Source organism: Chelmon rostratus, chromosome 5, assembly GCF_017976325.1.
Source record: "Chelmon rostratus isolate fCheRos1 chromosome 5, fCheRos1.pri, whole genome shotgun sequence".
Classification (NCBI taxonomy): Eukaryota; Metazoa; Chordata; class Actinopteri; order Chaetodontiformes; family Chaetodontidae; genus Chelmon; species Chelmon rostratus.
In genome coordinates, this window is record NC_055662.1 from 27,905,915 (window position 1) to 27,923,958 (window position 18,044).

Below are 18,044 nucleotides of genomic sequence, written 5' to 3' on the forward strand. Positions count from 1 at the left end.
TCCAGAACCTGATCAGACCTCACATGTACAGTAGATGTGGCTTTGATCACCTCAATGCCTTTGTTAACTCCAACAACTGTCTAGAATATGTGATTTTGGAATTGCCCTCCTCTACATTTCATTACCTATCAAGGCCTTTTACATGTACATGTACTGTATAGTATTGTTAATATCACAGTGTGGATGCCTGTGGTAATGTTTCAGATGGTTGACCAGACGGACTCTTATTTACACAATGTTTAAAGCCACCAAATGTTAATGCTGCATGTGGATATTAACTTCTCTACACTTTTGCACTCACATGCTGGTATATACAGTACAAAGACACACTGAAATACAGTAGTATCCCAAATAACAAATACAATATACTGATTACCAGTTATATTACAGAACTGACAGATATGGGTTTCACCAAAAATGTGGCTTTGATTAAACATAATTCTAGCTGAAATGGGTGTTTTGTATTATGTAATATCCACAACCTCTTTCTTTGTAAATTTAAGTTCATTTAATTTTCATTGTTTTGTTTTTCATTAAAACACGATGATCTTTATGATCTTGAATATTGCCTTTTGCTTGATTTTTATATGTTGAGCAGATGAACTCTTCTTGAAGAGGCATCTCTGGTAACTGAACCCAGCTACTGATGTTTATGTCTACCTTGTGTCACACTTGTGTGGTACGGTGCAAAGCTTTGCAGAGAACACAGTTTTCCAACCAGCCACTGCCCCCAGCGTGTTGCCACAATCAGCCTTTATAACAGCAAATTATAAGAACCTTTTGTGCCCCTCTGCCCTTTAAACAAATTGAGTTTTTGCTGGAAACTTGTGTGCAACCCAACCGTTGCACTTTATTAAAAATGAATGTGGTGGCATACAGACTGGAAGCAAAAGAAATATTGGAACTGTTTTAGCAAGAGATTAGCTGATCCTGCACAATCAAGATTTAATGGCACTTTCAGAAAGTATGACGAGCAGCCATATTTGTCTCGATGGAGCAAATGATAATTTTAAAACTGTAATACGTTTCCAGACAATGGCAGAGTCTGAGGGTCGGGGGAGGAATAAAAAGGGCACCAGCTGCATGCGGCCGGCCACCAGCATGCAGAAAGTCATGATGCATTTATGGTGACACAGCTCCAAACCCTGGATCTGATTTTTATTAGGACGCGGAGCTAAATTTGAAGATTTTATCCCAAACTATTAAAAAATGCTAATTTTCAGCCTAAGTGGCACTAAGCTGTTTATCTACCATAAGGGCATCCAAAAGGGCAAGTGAGTGTTTTCACATTACCAACCAGTCAGAAACAACCAGTGTTATTTTCCTCTTTTATTAATTACAATGAATGAACAGAGAGCCCATCTTTGCATATTTAAACCAAACCATATACAACAAGACATCATCAATTTCAAATACATAAAATATATTAACAAGACAAACAAGCATTTCTACTCTCTAGCTTTGGTTCAAAGTGCTCTGCAGCATAATTTCAATCAGGCAGTGCAGATAAAAGAGGATTATTTTGTACAGACACCTTTGCAGGCTGATTTTTCTTAAAAGGGTGCGAACAAAGACACCTGCGATATGTTAGGTAAATAAATGTAATGCTCTGTTCTCTGAAGTCCCTGAGAAAGTACACAGAGTGGGGCTGAACACTGTCACCTCACATTCAGAGCAGAGTGTCGACCAGCCGCCGGTAGGTTTCTCTCTCCTGTTTCAGGCTGTGATGCTCTTCCACGTAGAGTTTTCCGTTCCTCACCACCCTCTCTCTCAGCTCATGATCTGACACCAGCCTCTGAGACTGATGCACAAATTCCTGGCGAGGATGAAGGCAAAACGTGTCTCATTTACTGCCAAATGCCACTTAAAGCCTGCTATTGAAGTTGCCTGAAGATATGTGTTTTTAAAGTATAGAAGATAATCCTAGGCATGAGAACAGAACTCAGATAAAAGCCTGTGCACTGATTAGTAAATACATCTAAAATGTACGTGCATTGCCAACGGATGGAGATATTTGTGGCTCCAGATCCAAAAACGGCTGTCCAATAGACCTTTTCAGTCTATCTTAATAGCTGCCACCTCTCACTTGCTTATGAAGAAAGGAGAAAGCAAACAAAGTGACAGCTACACTTAAATGATACTACCACAGCTGTCACAGGGACATGGGGAGGAGAAGACGAGGATATAAACGACGGTGCCGAGCGTCGACTGAAATGTGTTGTACCCACACAGCATCCTGAATCCCAGATGCTCATCTGTTGGCCCGGCAGACAGAGGGACGTCTCGGACAAAATCAAGTGAAAGTGCCTTAAAGTGTTACTGAAACATGGCGGCCAACATTTACTGCAGCAGAGTGCCAATGGGCACACAAAGTTTTAGCCAGTGCCAGTCAGCAGGCCAATTCACTAAACTTCACTTCACTCAAGTGATGTGATTACTTCTGGAGAAGCTCTCGGTAGGAAACAGCTCTTCTGTACGGCTATACGAGAGCTACAAATCCTCAGCAACAGGATTAAAGCTCAACTTATGAGCAGCACGCTTATAATCATTTTACTGTTAGTGCAAATTATAGAGCTAGGCAGAGAGTGCCATTTTTCTCTTTCAAGGGCCTGTGTGTTTGTTTCTTTTGACACATTTCTTGATACCTATACTCCCCATGTAATTACTTTGAAAGCTTAAAGAGCCAGAAACACCGCCGCTCAAAAATAAGACACGATTTTAAAACATGCAAAAGCAGTTTTGAGCGTGAGCCGCTGCAAGGAAAGTTCTGGCTGAGAGACGTGCACTTGCTGCCCATCGGTCCTGGCTGAGGTCGGGGTTTATCCAGCCCAAGTTGCTGCAACCATCTGTGAGAGCTTCCTCCTGGCAGCTCAGCTGAGCACACGTGACTACACCCCCACCCCCCACCCCCACCCCCTCAGAGAGGACTTATCTCTGCCGCTACAACAACATCACGCTACAGCACGGTGTCCTGACAGCAGCGAGCCCTCTGTCAACTGGCCGGGACCCAGGAGTTCTCAATCTTTTCCCGTCGGGCCCCACCCCACAATGTTTATCAATCACTAACGATGATAGGGGAAGAAACGAGGCAACAAAACAAGATCCAAGCTGAATTTTACTGAAACGAAGGTCAGCATGATAGCATCAGCAAACCGTTGTTTATTTTCCTCCATCAATCATATTCATTCAGCTTAGTTTGAATCCATATTTTTCCCCCGGTCGTGCACGCCCCTCCTGCAGTGGCTCTATGCTCCCCCTGGGGGACCCGCTCTCCAGTTTGACAACCTCTGCCATAACCTGTGCAATTCTCCTTTTGCATCAAATCTCATTAAATATCAAACTGAACAGTTCTCATGGGAGCTCCCCACTTTGCACTTTCCTGCATCCTGCTATGTGTTGCATCACTGCATGGTAATGTGGTATCTTTGCTCTCTCCCTGAAGGCTGCACTTTTTGATTCTAATCTAAGTACCTGAGGAAACATCAGCTCCTTTTGTTATATTTTATCTGCTGAGACTGGACTAATGATGAGAATTTCAAGTACAAAGTTTTACAAAATGATGTAAACTTTTCCAACTTAAAAGAAAACTGTGCAGGAATTGTCAGTAAAATCTTGCGGCTTGACGCTGCTGGAACTGCACTGCTTGTATGTACGCTGCCAGTTACTAGTGTAGGAGCGTAACATTTGTTGTAATGGAGGAGCCGATATTTCAGTAAGCTAACTAAGCTAACTGCTGGCACGTACCCGTCTTATCTCCATCCTAACTGCAGACTGTCGCTCGTGTTGGACCGAGCTTTGTTGCCTCACTGTATATGCATTTTTTTTCAGTGCTGCTTCCTGTCTGGCACCTGGTCGCTGCCTTCTTATAAAGTCATTACCTCAACTACTGCTATTGGCCAGCGGTTACACACCCACTGCACAAAGGTTGCAGCCCAGACACACCTCGAACGCAGCACCTCCACACACTTCTAGTGGGTCGTAAGTGATGATTGAGAGGGATTACATTTGAACATTGTTTTTTAGGAAAATGCTGCACAGCATACTTTTAAAGCTGTCAGACAACCCTACACCAGAAAGGACAGATACAAAACTTCAGTCAGTCAGTCCTGAGACAGTCCTTCAACACTACTTATCAGCAGTAAGTACTCTGGTGGTCGGTTGAGGCGACAGGAGCGGCTGTTGGGTACAGTGTATATGCAGTATATTTCCCTTTGCACTCCATCAACATGGTCAGTGTTAAATTTTAACACATGTGGTGACCTGGTCAGCGTTTGTCACAATATACCTGAGGAGACGAGTACAGCAGGCCGGTGGACTCGTGCTGCACCACGGCTGCGTTTCCTGGAATGTCCCTGGCTAACACGGGTACCTCGAGATCCATGGCCTGTTGGAGCAGAGGTTAAACACTCAGAAGGTGCTGACATGTGCAACGTCAGAAAAGAGAAAAGTTACTCTCCCAAACTCACTCATTCTATTATTCTTACGAAAAAAAAAGCACTTAAGCACCTTGGAAATTGTAGAGCTCGGCTATTCTGCTCTTCAGTTCCTTAGTTCACTTACAGAATTAACAATCTGTATCAGCTAATACCTTCAGCAGGTTGCTGAGTGAAACATGCTAACACACTAATCAGACTTTAAGCCTACTGTGGATTGTCTTAATCGACTGTTTAAAAGAGATTAAGTGGATTTGCAGGTTTTGCTCACTCAGGAATGGGAAGATTGGAGTCAAGCAATTAATTTGGGTAATTGTCCCTGAAGTGGTCAGATAACATTGTAGCTGAGTGAGAAACAGCGAGATAAGGACTCCTGTAAATATTCACACGGTTTGAATTTTTCAAGGGCTTTGGATGGCAAATTCTCATGAGCAATACAGAGACACAACTGTGTTCAGCAGCTGAACTGTCACCCATGAGTCCTGAAGATGTTTACCTCCAAGATGGCTGCTGACATGCCCTCCGAGACGGAGCTGTTGACCACAGCGAAGCACCTTTTCATCGCTGCATGAAGCTCCTGTTGGCTCCTCTCCTGGGCCAAGAAGACCCCTGCTGTTCTGCAGAAGCAGTGGCAGAGCTCAGTTCTGCGTGACTCAGGGCTCACAAAGGCGTGAATGATGCTAAAGGGCAGTGACAAGCTGAGGGCAGGAAACACGGCTGCGCTACGTGTGACATGCACAGAGAGGCCAGGTAAAAGTCCTAACCGGAGAGGGCAGCTTCCTGCCCCACAGAGCTTTGTTGTGGTGAAGGCCCTTGGCGGAAAACTGAAAGATCAGCCGAGACTTGAGAGTGGGAGGACAGATAAAAAAAAAAGAGGATCTTGGTGCTCCGCTCAGATTTTCATTCTGCTCACATTAAATCAAGATAAACGTAAGCTACATTTATTTCCTTGTGCCACATGGGATGAATAGAAGGAAAGCAAAGTCTTCAAATTTCTCACAGGATTAAAGTGTTGGCGATGAGACTGTCAGATGTCAAGCTTCCCTTTATGAGATGTGAGATGTGTAACTTTGAAGAAGAGAAAAAAGAAGCTTACCTTTGAACGACAGCTTCCACTTCAACAGTAAGTACGGGATCAATCTAAGAGAGGCGACACACGACAAAGGCTGTTAGCAACTGACAGCTAAAGGGTGCCAGCAATGACTTAATCCGGAGGATGAAATAAACAATGACACAATTAATACTTTCTATCATGAGAAAATCATTCTCTGAAAATCCAGTATTTTCAGAGATTGGGGTCAGGGTGGGGTGGGTGGCCAATCTGATTAATTGCAATGTGGGATTTGTGTGCATTAGCCTGCCCACAGTAAAAGTCAAAGCATAGCAATTTAGGTCAAAGATGCTGCCAAGCAAGCTGCTACTTTTTTTTTCTTTTATTCTATAGCTCATGGAATTTCTAAATGGAAGTTGGCCGTAAAGCACATGTGCATTAAAATCAAAGAATCTAGACGGAGAACATTTCGTATCCTGGTGTAATCTGGGATTTAGCAGCATTGTAAAATCAGCGGGGATAGATTACGATAAAGACTGTACTAACAAAGACAAATGATTTAAGTGCTACGCTCGTTCTGTACTGTACTATTCTGTGAAATCTGCAGGACAGATGTGACCAGTCAGGAGGAGAAGTGTTTCAGTTCTGTCATATATTTCCGGTTTTGTGATAATGATATTTGTGTTTTGTCCTCTGCCACATATTTTCCTGCCCTTGAGCGATAAACATTTGGTGCAAAAGCCTGCAAACGTCCTAAGATTTACATTTTTAGAACAACCTTCAGTAATAAGGCAGAATATGCTGCACACTGCGATGCTTGATAAAGCCCAGTAACGGAGGAGTGAGATGTGTCATCGCTGACAAACTGACCTGAATTTGCCTCCTAATGACAGATGCTGTGCAGCCAGAGAGCTTATTACTTGAATGAAAGCGCTGCGGATCCACAGAGCGCCATGACGGTCCGAGCTAAGCCTCGTTCCAACTTCCGTTTGTATTCTTAGATTTTACTGCTACTTCACTGAATCTATTAATAATGTTTGTGTTTAACCAAATGTGGAATCAAGAGGAAATCTGGTGCTCAGAAAAATACAGTGTTATAACAATAATAACATACTTTTTATTTCTCAGATGAACAAACAGGCTTCCACTGTGATTCAGGGGCGTCACGATGAATCACACGTCTCTGCTTCCACTGAGCCATCTCATCAAATGACAGCAACGTAAAAAAAGCGAGAAGCAGCAGCGAGGCCGTGTAGAAGCCCCCGGCCACGTCTAATTGAGCTGTTTCTGAGCGAAGCTAAAGCAGAACGTACCTTAGGCCTGACGCCACCGTTCGAAAGATAGAAGAGACACTAAAACACGGATCGCTCATGTCATATCCGAGCAAGTCAGGGGGAAGAAAAGATGAAGACAAACATAGAGAGAAATCAATGAGTGACAGATTGGTGGGGGGGGCAGTTGTAAGAGCGCTGAGGCTGCTGGGATACGACTTATGTCTGCAGGACTAAGCAGATAGAAATCCTAACATAAAGTGCGATCAATTAAAAAAACGTAGAAAAAAAAATCCCTTCACTGATTTGATTGTCTGGCTTACTGCTTGATTTATGAATATTGTAAATCATAGCAGGTCATGAGAGTTCAACTGTTTTTTTACGCAATTATTTGACTTGCTTGGTGTGAAACCATGCGGCCTGTAAATGTGAAGTTAATGACTGACACACAGGACAGAAGCATGATGGTGTGTGACAGGCGACAAACTGCTTTGGCCGTAATTCACACCAGCAGATCTCTAGATATACACACAACCACATGCATTAAAAGTTAGCTCCCCACAGGTCACAGGAAGCGCTAATCTGCAGCAGGCAATGCATTAGTGCACCGAGCAGTCAGCAGGTCAGACACAAAAAGACACAGGACCACTGCCGCTGACCCTCGCCCCGTCTGCAGAAGATTGCATTTCCTCCAAGCGTTAATTCCAGCTAAACAGCTAAAGCCAGTATCTCTGCTACATCCAATTAGAGGCCGCTTCAGTTCCAAGGGAAGGTTTCTAGGTAATTTCAACGGTGCTGAGAGTCACGGTGCAAAAATAAAATCTGTATAATGACTGCGTACTTACCTTCGGCCCGATAATGACAAACACATTCAGCGGATTCTCGCGGTGCCACTCTGAAAGACATGAAATTAAACTGCAGATGTAAACAAAACCAGTTCAGGGAAATTAAGCAGCCGCTTCCATAAAAGCAGCAAAGTTGTTTTTGTTTGTGATTTTTACAGTAATACTCTTCATTCACCACATGTTTTATTTATAAGTGTGTGGAAAGTACAATTTAATAATTATGAAAACACACACATCTACTTCTCCTATGTGGATGAAACATTAATGTACAATTTGACGCCCTCTAGTGCCGTCTTATTACCATAACTGTGCCATGAACGTCACATAAAATAGATACCGTGCAATTACAGGAGAAGCCACACGATCCTCAGATAGATCCATAGAAGACATATAAGAGAGTCACCATAAAAATAAACACCATAAAGGCGAGACTCAAGCAGACGAATGTGTTTGTAGGGCCAACATGAGCTGTCAGAAGAATCTCATTGCACTTTCACATGAATTTTCAATTAGCTGAAAGTCAACCGCAGAGATCTTCATTCCTAATTGATGACGGCTTTGCCTGGACCGCCGGGTGCGCGGCAGAAATACAGTCAGAAAGGCTTTGTAACGTTTCCTGACAGAAAGAATGAAAACACCCTCCTCTGTTTCAGCCGGCCTAGCGGCTCTATTACCTGACTGTGTTTCTATACCCACACATATATAAACCAGATGGTAATCATAGTGTTCAGATACCGAACCTGAAAAAACCTTGAGCAGATAGAGAGGGTCCTTGACTCTTCTGAGGCCGCAGACCAGCAGGAAGACACGCAGCTCATCCGCATGCTCGCTGCTTACACCTGGAGAGCAGCCAGACACACAGAAAGACAGCACTACCATATCAAAACACTGCATAATGAACATCCCAAGTACATCGGCAGATAATGAAAGCAATACATCACCCAAGGTCACGAGGAAAATAAGACAGGAGTGACTAATGTGCTCGCACAATTCTCTGATCACAGTTGTAACACTCAGCAGGGAAATAGTCTGCTGAAAGCATTGGAAGGTTGCAGCCTAATCAGTGTGTGAAACAGCATCAAAAGTACAGAGTCAGAGCGCTCGGGTGACAATTCACTCAGCGAGCAGCCCGAGATTTAAATTAGCTAAACAAACGTCATGCTAACGACATCAAACATTTTGAAGAGCTTGCTTTAATTGAGACGCCAGCTCCCCCCCCCGCCCCAGATCATCCAACTTTCATGATCAATCAGCGATTAATCAGAAACTCACACTCAACCCACAATGATGATCTTTTATTAACGCCGACGAGGGCGAACGTTTCGCTCGCGCTTCATCGGGCTCATCACGTTTACGCCGAGCGAAAGCGATTTTGCAGATGCCAGCGCCCCCGACCCTGAAGCCCATGCTGCATTTTTCTTCTGCTTCTTAATTTCGTGTATTAGCATGTTCTCCTATTTTAAACTTAACCGCTGAGGCTGATGGGAAGGTGATTAGCTTTGTGGGCATGTGCACATGGAGCAAAGTGAAATTTTGACCTGATGATGGCGCTAGATGAAAAGTTGAGCTATCAACGAGCGTTAACAAGGGGGACGTGAACGTCTGCGTCAAATTTTGTGTCAATCCGTCCAGCAGGTGTGACGGGTGAAGGTTTTGACCCGCTGGTGGCCCTGGAGGTGGTTTCAGGTGTGGGGGGTTTGATCCTCTGGGGACCATGAATATCTGGACAAAGTTTCATGATCATCCATCAAACAGTTTGGTGGAGTGCGAAGTGAAATATAACCCTTGTGCAGTTTTGAAGGCATCGTGCTCATTCTTTAGAAAGCAGTCGTGGTTTTAAAGGAGAGGCAGCACTTTAAGCTGGAGGTCAGTTTAAACATGAGAACATTAATCTACACCACAACAAGCAGAAGTTTAGGGATATTTTAATATTAGAGGGTTACCCAAGAAAACACATCCTTAATGCTCGACCTTTAATGCTTAAAGATTGACACAAAAGGCTAAATCATGAATGTTGACATGATGCTTCAATCGGTGCTTTACGCGAAGAACAAAATAAGCCCAAAATAAAACGTTTTCAAAGCGTCTGTGAGAAACGGAGAAAGAAATAATACCGCAGACAGACACGAGCACGTGCTTAAAGCACAGCGACAGCCGAGTGAAATCCCCTCCTGCCAGATAAGACCAGATCAGGAGGCTGCGGCAGCTCTTTTAATGCTATTAAAGAGCATCTTAAAATGACAGCGTGGAGTCCAGGCATTGACCCTGATCCTCGGAGCTGATTGTCAAAAAAAAAGCTCTTCGTCTGCAGGATGTATTGAACCTCCGCGCGTTGACTCGCAGGACGAGAAGCGCGACGGCGAAGGGGAACAAACGTATCACCACTCCGGAACAAGATGCTGGAAAATAATGGAGGGTGTGTGGAATCATACCGGAGCACGGACCTGTCAAAATAAACAAGACATTCAAAGAAAAGACCCTCGAGTCATCTTTCCTGGTAGAAGTCATCCGTTGTGCCAGCAGCAGGTTTTCCTCTCTCTCTGCACTTCTGTGAGTTCTACGCAAAACACATTTTAGCTTGTTTGTCTTTGATATCAGAAGGACATTCTGAACAATCCCTTAATGCTTTAATCAGCGTGTGCGCACGGACGCGGGAGCACACATCTATCTAAACAGCTCCTATTAATCTATTGAGAGGCACAGTGTGACGCAGGGAGCAGGTACTGCGGAGCGGACACGCTCGTGACGGCGCCGTCAACAAAATCACGCACATTAACGGAGCTGCACGTGAGAAACAACCCCGAAAAGCTGCGACGCTGCGGAGAACAAATAAAAACTGGATTTAGTCATTAACAATCAAACTGTGTTTACTGACATCAGTTTCTGAAGTGTTCCCGAGTCCGAGTATTAATCTCCTTTATCTAATCATAAGTGGTGAACCTCGCTCCATCCACGCTGTGAACGACAGACATCACATATATTGTCTTTGTGCTGTTTTCAGGTCAGTTTATGTAAAAAAAAAAAAAAAGATGTTTTATTCATTTTACACAGCATCCTAACCCTTTTTAATCTGAGTTGCATATTAAGCCAATTAGCTTCATGCATCAATTTTAAAGAGGTCTGAAAATCAATCGCTCTCCTGCACGTGCAGGTTTTACAGCCGCCAACAAGTTCCAAAGTGAAAACAGTTTATGCCCAAACTGCAGCTGCTTGTCACAAATCTGAGAAGTCAGAAGAACTTCGACTATTTTCCTTCCTTCTGCATCAGGACGATCAGATCAGATCAGAGGTGAGAGCCACATTCCCGTCAGCCAAAGTGAATTATACATTATGTGACGCTTGACGCTCCTTTAAATAACAGACACAAACAACCAAGAACAGCAGACCACTGAGTTTAGGTGATTGTGTCTGTGACCTCACACTTTGTGGTGACTCAAGTACTCGTAAATAAGCATTTCAAATATCTTCAGCTGGAGAAACTCACTGCATTCACGAGTCAAAGTCACATCAGTCATCTGGTTTTAATGTTTAGGTCTCGATGAGGTCTGAAAACACATCATGGTAATATAACGATGAAGGAGCATGAGCGCGGCCCGCCTTCCCTCGTCTCACCTCTCCCCTTTTTAATCACCAACACACGGGCTTCACTGACGGCCTCCTGTGTAATCTACTCAGCAATCACGCTCGTCTTCGAGGAGCAACTAACTGGACGTGGTAATAACAGACCCCCTGCTCGTTTCCCCTCACCCTCCGGCGATTCAAAGCACCGCCGCTCACTCGATGGTGCTGTTCTTCCCTTTAACTGCACCGCAACCAGGCACGCAGCGGGGGCCACGAGCAACACACACCCAGCGCCTTTCATGGACTGACAGCTTCTGGATCCCCGTGCTGCTGTCTGTGCCTTTAGAGTCCACATGACAGCCGGCGGACAACACAGACGCTCACAGAACAGTCATGCATCTTCACTCTGGTGGGACTCTTTCATGTTCACTGGTGGAGGCCACTGCAACACCGGGCAACACAGAATAAATCTACTCCCAGCACACCATTAAACCAGCCTACATGCAAAGTACTCTAGATTCCACTAATTGTTTAGCAGAAGAACAGGAGTCTCCTCAGTCATGTTCTAGTATTTAACGTAACAGCACAGTCTGGTTTAAGTCATTGAGACAACCAGATAACAACTAATCAACAAGGTTTAAAAAGTTTTCATCTTTATGACAACTTAAGAACATCGTCACAAAAGCACATTTACCACAGTGAAGTCTAGACTTCTAGTGGGATCAGTTATCATGATGTTTGAAGGTGTTTCTCTGCCTTTGAGTCACATTCACTCGTCCTTATTACAGACAAACACGAGGAAAAATCCAGAGCAGTGTGAGGTGATAACTGTGACAAGAAAAACACGATTAATTTATTAGATATTAAACACATCTGACCCACATCCACTAAAAATGAGTCAAATTAACACCATCGAGGAGCGTACGTGCAGAAACCGGAACAATGTTCACAGCTCTAACAACAAGTCCGATCACAGCGCTTTCATCACATCTGAGGAAAAGCACGACGGCAGCGACTCCTGCTTCAAGTATAACAAATGGAGAAGTGACTGTGGACAATTAGTATTACTTGCACCGGTTGGGAAGCGTGGTGACAAATGGCCTCGGGCTGGAGAGCTATTAATCAATTTCTTCTCTCTGTACTCAACGGCGCTCTCTATGAGCACTAATGTACCTGGGACGGACATCATCTCGCAACGTCCAATTTACAGTTCAGGCTGTTTGTGGAGGGGGCGCTGCATATTTACTGAGCCGTTCAAATGGGAGTTGGAAGACTGGACGAGGGGAATTCTGCTACAAACCCCTGGCCTCCCTGACACCACACTAATGCATCTAACATAACACAGAGTATATTTATGCTTTCCGATTGGTGCTTTTCAGGTTATGGGTGTATGAATGCATTTCCTGTAGTGTCCCAGTGGTGGCTCCCAGTGGTACAGCCGATAACTAGCAGTGCAGGTAAGGACAGAAGGCTGCAGTTTAGAATATGGAAGAGGGCTTGTATGCACAATACTGCAAACGATTACAAATATGTGGCACGCTGTGTATAGCTGGTCGAAATGACACCAATAAAACCTATTTTACAAGGGAGCTTACATTTCATCGTGCAGGCACTTCTCTTCATTTTATTGCATCAAACACTGCATCCAGCACTCGTCCCGCTGAGGTTCTGAGAATGTGCACATCTGCTATAGTTTCAGCCTTAATAATAAGATGAGACACGACTGTCAGCTAAGTTTATAATGCTTAGACTGATCCGACTCAGCGCACGAGCAGAATGCTGCCTGTCAATAACAATTTATTGTTGAAGAGCACAAAACCTCAAGGTAAAATCCAGCAAAACATGACAAACACTTTTCAGTGATTTCAAAATGTACGACTCAGTCCTGCCATGAAAGGCTCAGTACGCAGACCAGGATATGAATGAAAAAAAAAAAAGGTTTTATTGGTTTACTCAGGATGATCCGCAGAACTCCCTCAGAATAGCTTTTAACAGGAAATACTTCCAACTGAAGGGAAAAAGGGAAATAAACAAGCCTGAAAACTGCCCACAGTGAGGTCTGTGGATTATCACGACTCACATTAGACTGAAATTAAAAGCAGCTGAAGAAGTAACAGTACCTGAACTCCTCAAGAACTCAGCCCAGCAGAACTTCTCAGTCACCTCCGTCTGGATACCTTAAAACAAACAGGCAAATAAAAGGCACGGTGGTCTTAATGAAGCTTTTACTGAACATCAACGCTAACATCCATCATGCAACAAATGATCAACACGGTTTTTAGTTAAATGTATTAATAAATAAGGTCAGAACTGTCTTCCTGATCTTGAACTTTGTTGGTTATGTGACACTAATATAACCTGTATGTGGAACAGATTGAAAATCCCTGTGTTGTGTGGTCTGTGTAAAAAGCACTTCAGTGTGATCACGATCTGGCGACAAACATAAAAAATAAGCTGGTCTGGGCTCAGCCGCGCAGCTTGCCAAGGGCTCTCCTCTAATCTATGAAGGGACACTATTTGGCAAACAAGGCTATTGGTGGGAAACAACATGGATGAGTGATTTGGGCTGTCCTACGTGGCATGGTGGCCAATGGCAAGAGCAAATACAACTCAGTACTGCAGACGGCATGATAATAGAGGAACAAATGTCAAAGCTGATTAATGCAACACTTCAATAGCGAGTCAGGGATGCACAACGTCAGCGAGGGCGTTCATCCTGCAGCTTACCTTGAGGCTGGACATAAATTTTACTGCTCTGGGAAACCTTCAGAGACAAAAAAAACATGTTCTTCATGAGTCTGGTTCAAACAAGTACCATAACAAAAATACACAAGTGTTTTAAACCAATCAATAATTATTTGTAGGGTCCGTTTATACAAAATTACATTTGATTACTGTGCGTCTTTCTCTTTCTGTCAGACAAAAGAAACAGCCAATTAAAGCTCTTTGTACTCCAAACATGCTTAATAAAAGCCCAAACTTAAAAAAAAATCATTAAAGGAGTTGCTAAGATAATGGGAGTGCTACAAAGTAAATCGGAGGGGAAGGAAAGGAAATTGACTGGATGTTATCACACTGGATCCATCCCCTATGTGTGTTTTCTGTCACAATAAAAAGCGTGGCAATGCCTCTCAGTGCCTGTCCTGTCTGCCTGCTGTCAGCACTAAATGGCAGAGATAAAGCATGCCACTCGCCTCAATCTGCAGCCTACGGCTACAATCTAATCTGAAAATAAAACACAGTAATATTGTTTTAATGCCAAACTATTACAGGACGGGGCAGGATATTGTGTTTGTATAGTAAAAGCCCTTCTGTTCTATTTATCGAGGCTGTCAGGCTCCTGCTGTCTTTGATGTGCAATAAAATGCAAACAAAAAACTTTTGCTGGCACCGCTTGATTTTTCATGGTAGTTTTGTACATCAATATTTTCTTTGTGCTGAAATATAATGAGCGTCTCGTTCAATGCTAACTCTGTGCGGTGGGTGCAGGCGGTCACAATCACACTGATGAACCAGCAATTAGGCTCATGCAGAAAGTTTCTAGTAAAACATAAATGAGTAGAACTGCTAACGAACATGAGGCACGCACTTCCACATACAAGCATCAAGTCATCATCGGTGGCAATTAGAGCATCAGCAGTGGGTCTATTCAAACACACAAGAGTATAATCATACCAAAAATAACTCGGCCTCTTCTTTCAGTTTGTCAGTAAATGCAACCGCAAACCTGATTAAGAAAAAAACACTTCATTATCACTGCTGTGAAAGAGACTTCAGTAACAAGAATGCTGATCACTGACTGCAAGTTTTAGCCTTTTACAAGCAACGACAATTTTGACAATAGAGGAAAAAGCAACAATTGTAAAACACAAAAGTCTGCAGGCTGAGTGTGTGAGAGCAGAAAAACTGCTTGTGGTCTGAAGGCAAAGGATTTAAGGATGAGTACAAAGAGGAAAACAAAAGAGAATGCAGAGCAAAAAACAGTGGGAAGATATTAATTTGTGCATGTGTGAGCGTGCATTATTAAATGGGCCAACAGGCTCAGAGCAGCGACTGCATTTCGTGATCAAGGTTTGTGTGTGAAGGCACTAACAGCGGGAGGTGTGTGGATTCAGATGTTTGAAGTCATGAGACCTGGATCTCCCCAGTTCTCCCAGAAGGCAATTATCCCCTTAGATTGACGAGATGGATCTATTTTCATCTTAATGATGACAGAGACACCAGGGCCTGACGCCAGGGCACAGGACAAAACATCGATGTGTGCACATTAACTCTCAATGCTAAACAACCTGCACAGGTGGAGTTGGCCTGCGCTTATTCTGCCTCATTCTTTCATGCCAGTACTCCAGGTGCTGGAAGTTCGTGTATTCACCCCTTCTTTCCCATAGATAACTGACAGCTGAGTAGTCACTATGATCCAAATATCTTGAACTGTCATGGAATTCGCAGTACTATCTACAACAACACTGAAAGGATGACCACTGGCCACAAATGTGACAACAGTTCTGTTTTGAGCTTGTCAAGCTATGAAAGATTTGTTAGTAAGACCAAATCTGAAAATCACATCACATCGCATGTTAGAGGTTGTCTTGATTTCAATGTCAAGAGGTGTAAGTGGTCACATTTACTTCCTGCTCGCACTTCAGGATGGTGACCTCCGCATCAAACCTCTATAAAAGGAAGTAAGTAAAACATGTTGTGACACATTACCAGCATATTTGGCACTAATAATCAATAAGGTGTTTATCGCTGATATATCAAGACGACTGTTCTGCCGCATTTCTATCATGCTCACAAACCATTACTTGTTCAGACAGACTGTTCCCATGACAAGCACAGGTGTAAGTAATAACAATAACAACTGCGTCACTCCATTTACATGTCACATGAAAGCCATGCCACTGAAAGATAATGCATAATGACGGAACCCTTGAACTCGTGCAGCTAAGTGGAATGCATCAATATTTCATGTCATTAGTTGCACCTGTGCTGTTCCTGCTATGACATGCAGTAAAAACAGACATTGTAGAATCATAATGTACAGCAGCATGCAATGGTTTGGGAACCCCTGGTAAAAATGTCTTCCACTGTGAACCTGTGACCTGATTCCCAAACAGTAGAAAGTTAAAGATGACACATTTCTTTAATATTTCAAGCATGATTACTCTTTATTTCCATATTTTAATTTTAAAATAACAAAAAGGAAAAAGGGCCCGAAGCAAAAGTTTGGGCCCCCTGCATGATCAGTGCTAAGTAAGACCCCCTTTGGCAACTGTCACAGCTTGTAAAGGTTTTTTGTAGCCAGCCAGGATTCTTTAAGCTCTTGTTTGCAGGATTTTGCCCATTTTTCCTTTCAAAAGGCTTTTAGTTCTGTAAGATTCGTAGGCCATCTTGCATGCGCTGCTCTTTTAAGGTCTGTCCACATATTTTAATTAAAGTCTACGTCCGGGGACTGTGACGGCCACTGCAGAACCTCCAGCTTGTCCCTCTTGAGGTGGTCCATTGTGGATTGTGAGGTGTGTTTAGGATTAGGAACTTTTTCTTCTGGCCCTTTTCCATTTTTATTATATTAAAACTGTAAAAGATAGAAATAAAAAAGTATTCTGCCTTAAAATGTGTACTCTTAAACTTCATGCTGTTTGGAAATCAGGTCAGGTGTAACCGCAACTCTCCACAGATAACTAGTGAAGGACGCAGGACATATTTTCACATGTGTTGCACTAAAAAGCAAAATCTGTCAACTCAGTTTGAAACTATTTGGAATTAAATGGGTTAACATAGTTTGCAGCAACATCACCTGGCTTTCAGCAGCACCTGCTCCATAACCACACGCTTCTGCTCAACTTTCACATCTTCATTTATGTCTGTTCCGCCAAAGATAACGCCAAAGGGTACGTGGATGTCTGGTGTAAAGGTTAGACATAAAACAGAAAGCGCTGACATTTGTGGGACAGGCAGCAGAGTGCTTGTAGCTCTACTATAATGTTGACAAACACAAATGATGTGTGGAGATAAGTAAACAGATCGTATAACAGCGAGGATGTTTACCTAAGAGGAGTCTGCCTGCTCTGAACAGATGAATGGCCAGTGCAGCCTCGAATGGTGGATTTGCAGACACTAAGTTTGCCACCTGAGCAGGAGACTGAAACTCTGCAGCATCTCTCAGCTCACACGTGTGTCCTGCTGACTCAATGTGGGACCTAAAATAACACAAACACGTGACTATGGATGGTGGTAGGAAGACAGGGTGGTTAAGCAAATGTTCTTGTGAAGAGCCTTTAGTTTTACTCAACAGTTTCTAGCGGTTGACAGACTGCTTCCTGTCTGGAGCTTCATCTTTCTGACTCATCTTACAGCTGATTTACTAAAGCCAGTGGACATTTTCACAACAACTTTATACTGAGGTAGCCCTGGCTAACAGTTAAATACACTGCTACTGCCTAACTAAGCCTCACCGGGTAAATAATGATTAGCAACAGCTGTTGTAGCTAACTACACTTAGCAACAACGTATATTACCTTATTCGCTCAGCTGTAGTGTGGTTCCCAGTTTTGGGGCTGAGGCAGGCAATGAAGAGTAATTTCATATCTTCACTAAAAGCTAATTTGACGAGCTAACAAGTTAACATGTAAACATAAGTGAAAACCAGGTGGAGTAATGCAATGTGCTGTTTGTACTGGCTCGCTAACCTGAACTCTTAACACATTTCCTGAGCCCATGCCTGCGAGCTGCACGTAAAAGCCGTGGCTAGGCGTGGGCACCATGCGCCTAGCTCATTAGCTAGCACCGTACCCACGTTTGACATGTTTACAAGTCCGTCTCCTATATGATCCCCTGGAAACACATGACGGTAGCACATACTGTCCGAGCACTGTTGACACGT

The 18,044-nt window shown here is 43.4% G+C and overlaps 1 protein-coding gene across 1 annotated transcript; it reads right to left on the minus strand.

Moving 5' to 3' along the window:
• Positions 1-1,314: 1,314 nt before the first annotated feature.
• On the minus strand, positions 1,315-17,950 carry glt1d1 (glycosyltransferase 1 domain containing 1). The gene is made up of 12 exons (XM_041937076.1): positions 17,680-17,950; positions 17,210-17,361; positions 16,959-17,064; positions 14,837-14,888; positions 13,889-13,925; positions 13,282-13,338; positions 8,341-8,439; positions 7,601-7,650; positions 5,530-5,573; positions 4,930-5,050; positions 4,286-4,384; positions 1,315-1,816 (listed from the first exon to the last, which is right to left on the minus strand). Exons 1-12 carry the CDS (start codon positions 17,745-17,747, stop codon positions 1,670-1,672), a joined length of 1,032 nt encoding a protein of 343 aa, XP_041793010.1. The 5' UTR covers positions 17,748-17,950; the 3' UTR covers positions 1,315-1,669.
• Positions 17,951-18,044: the final 94 nt, after the last annotated feature.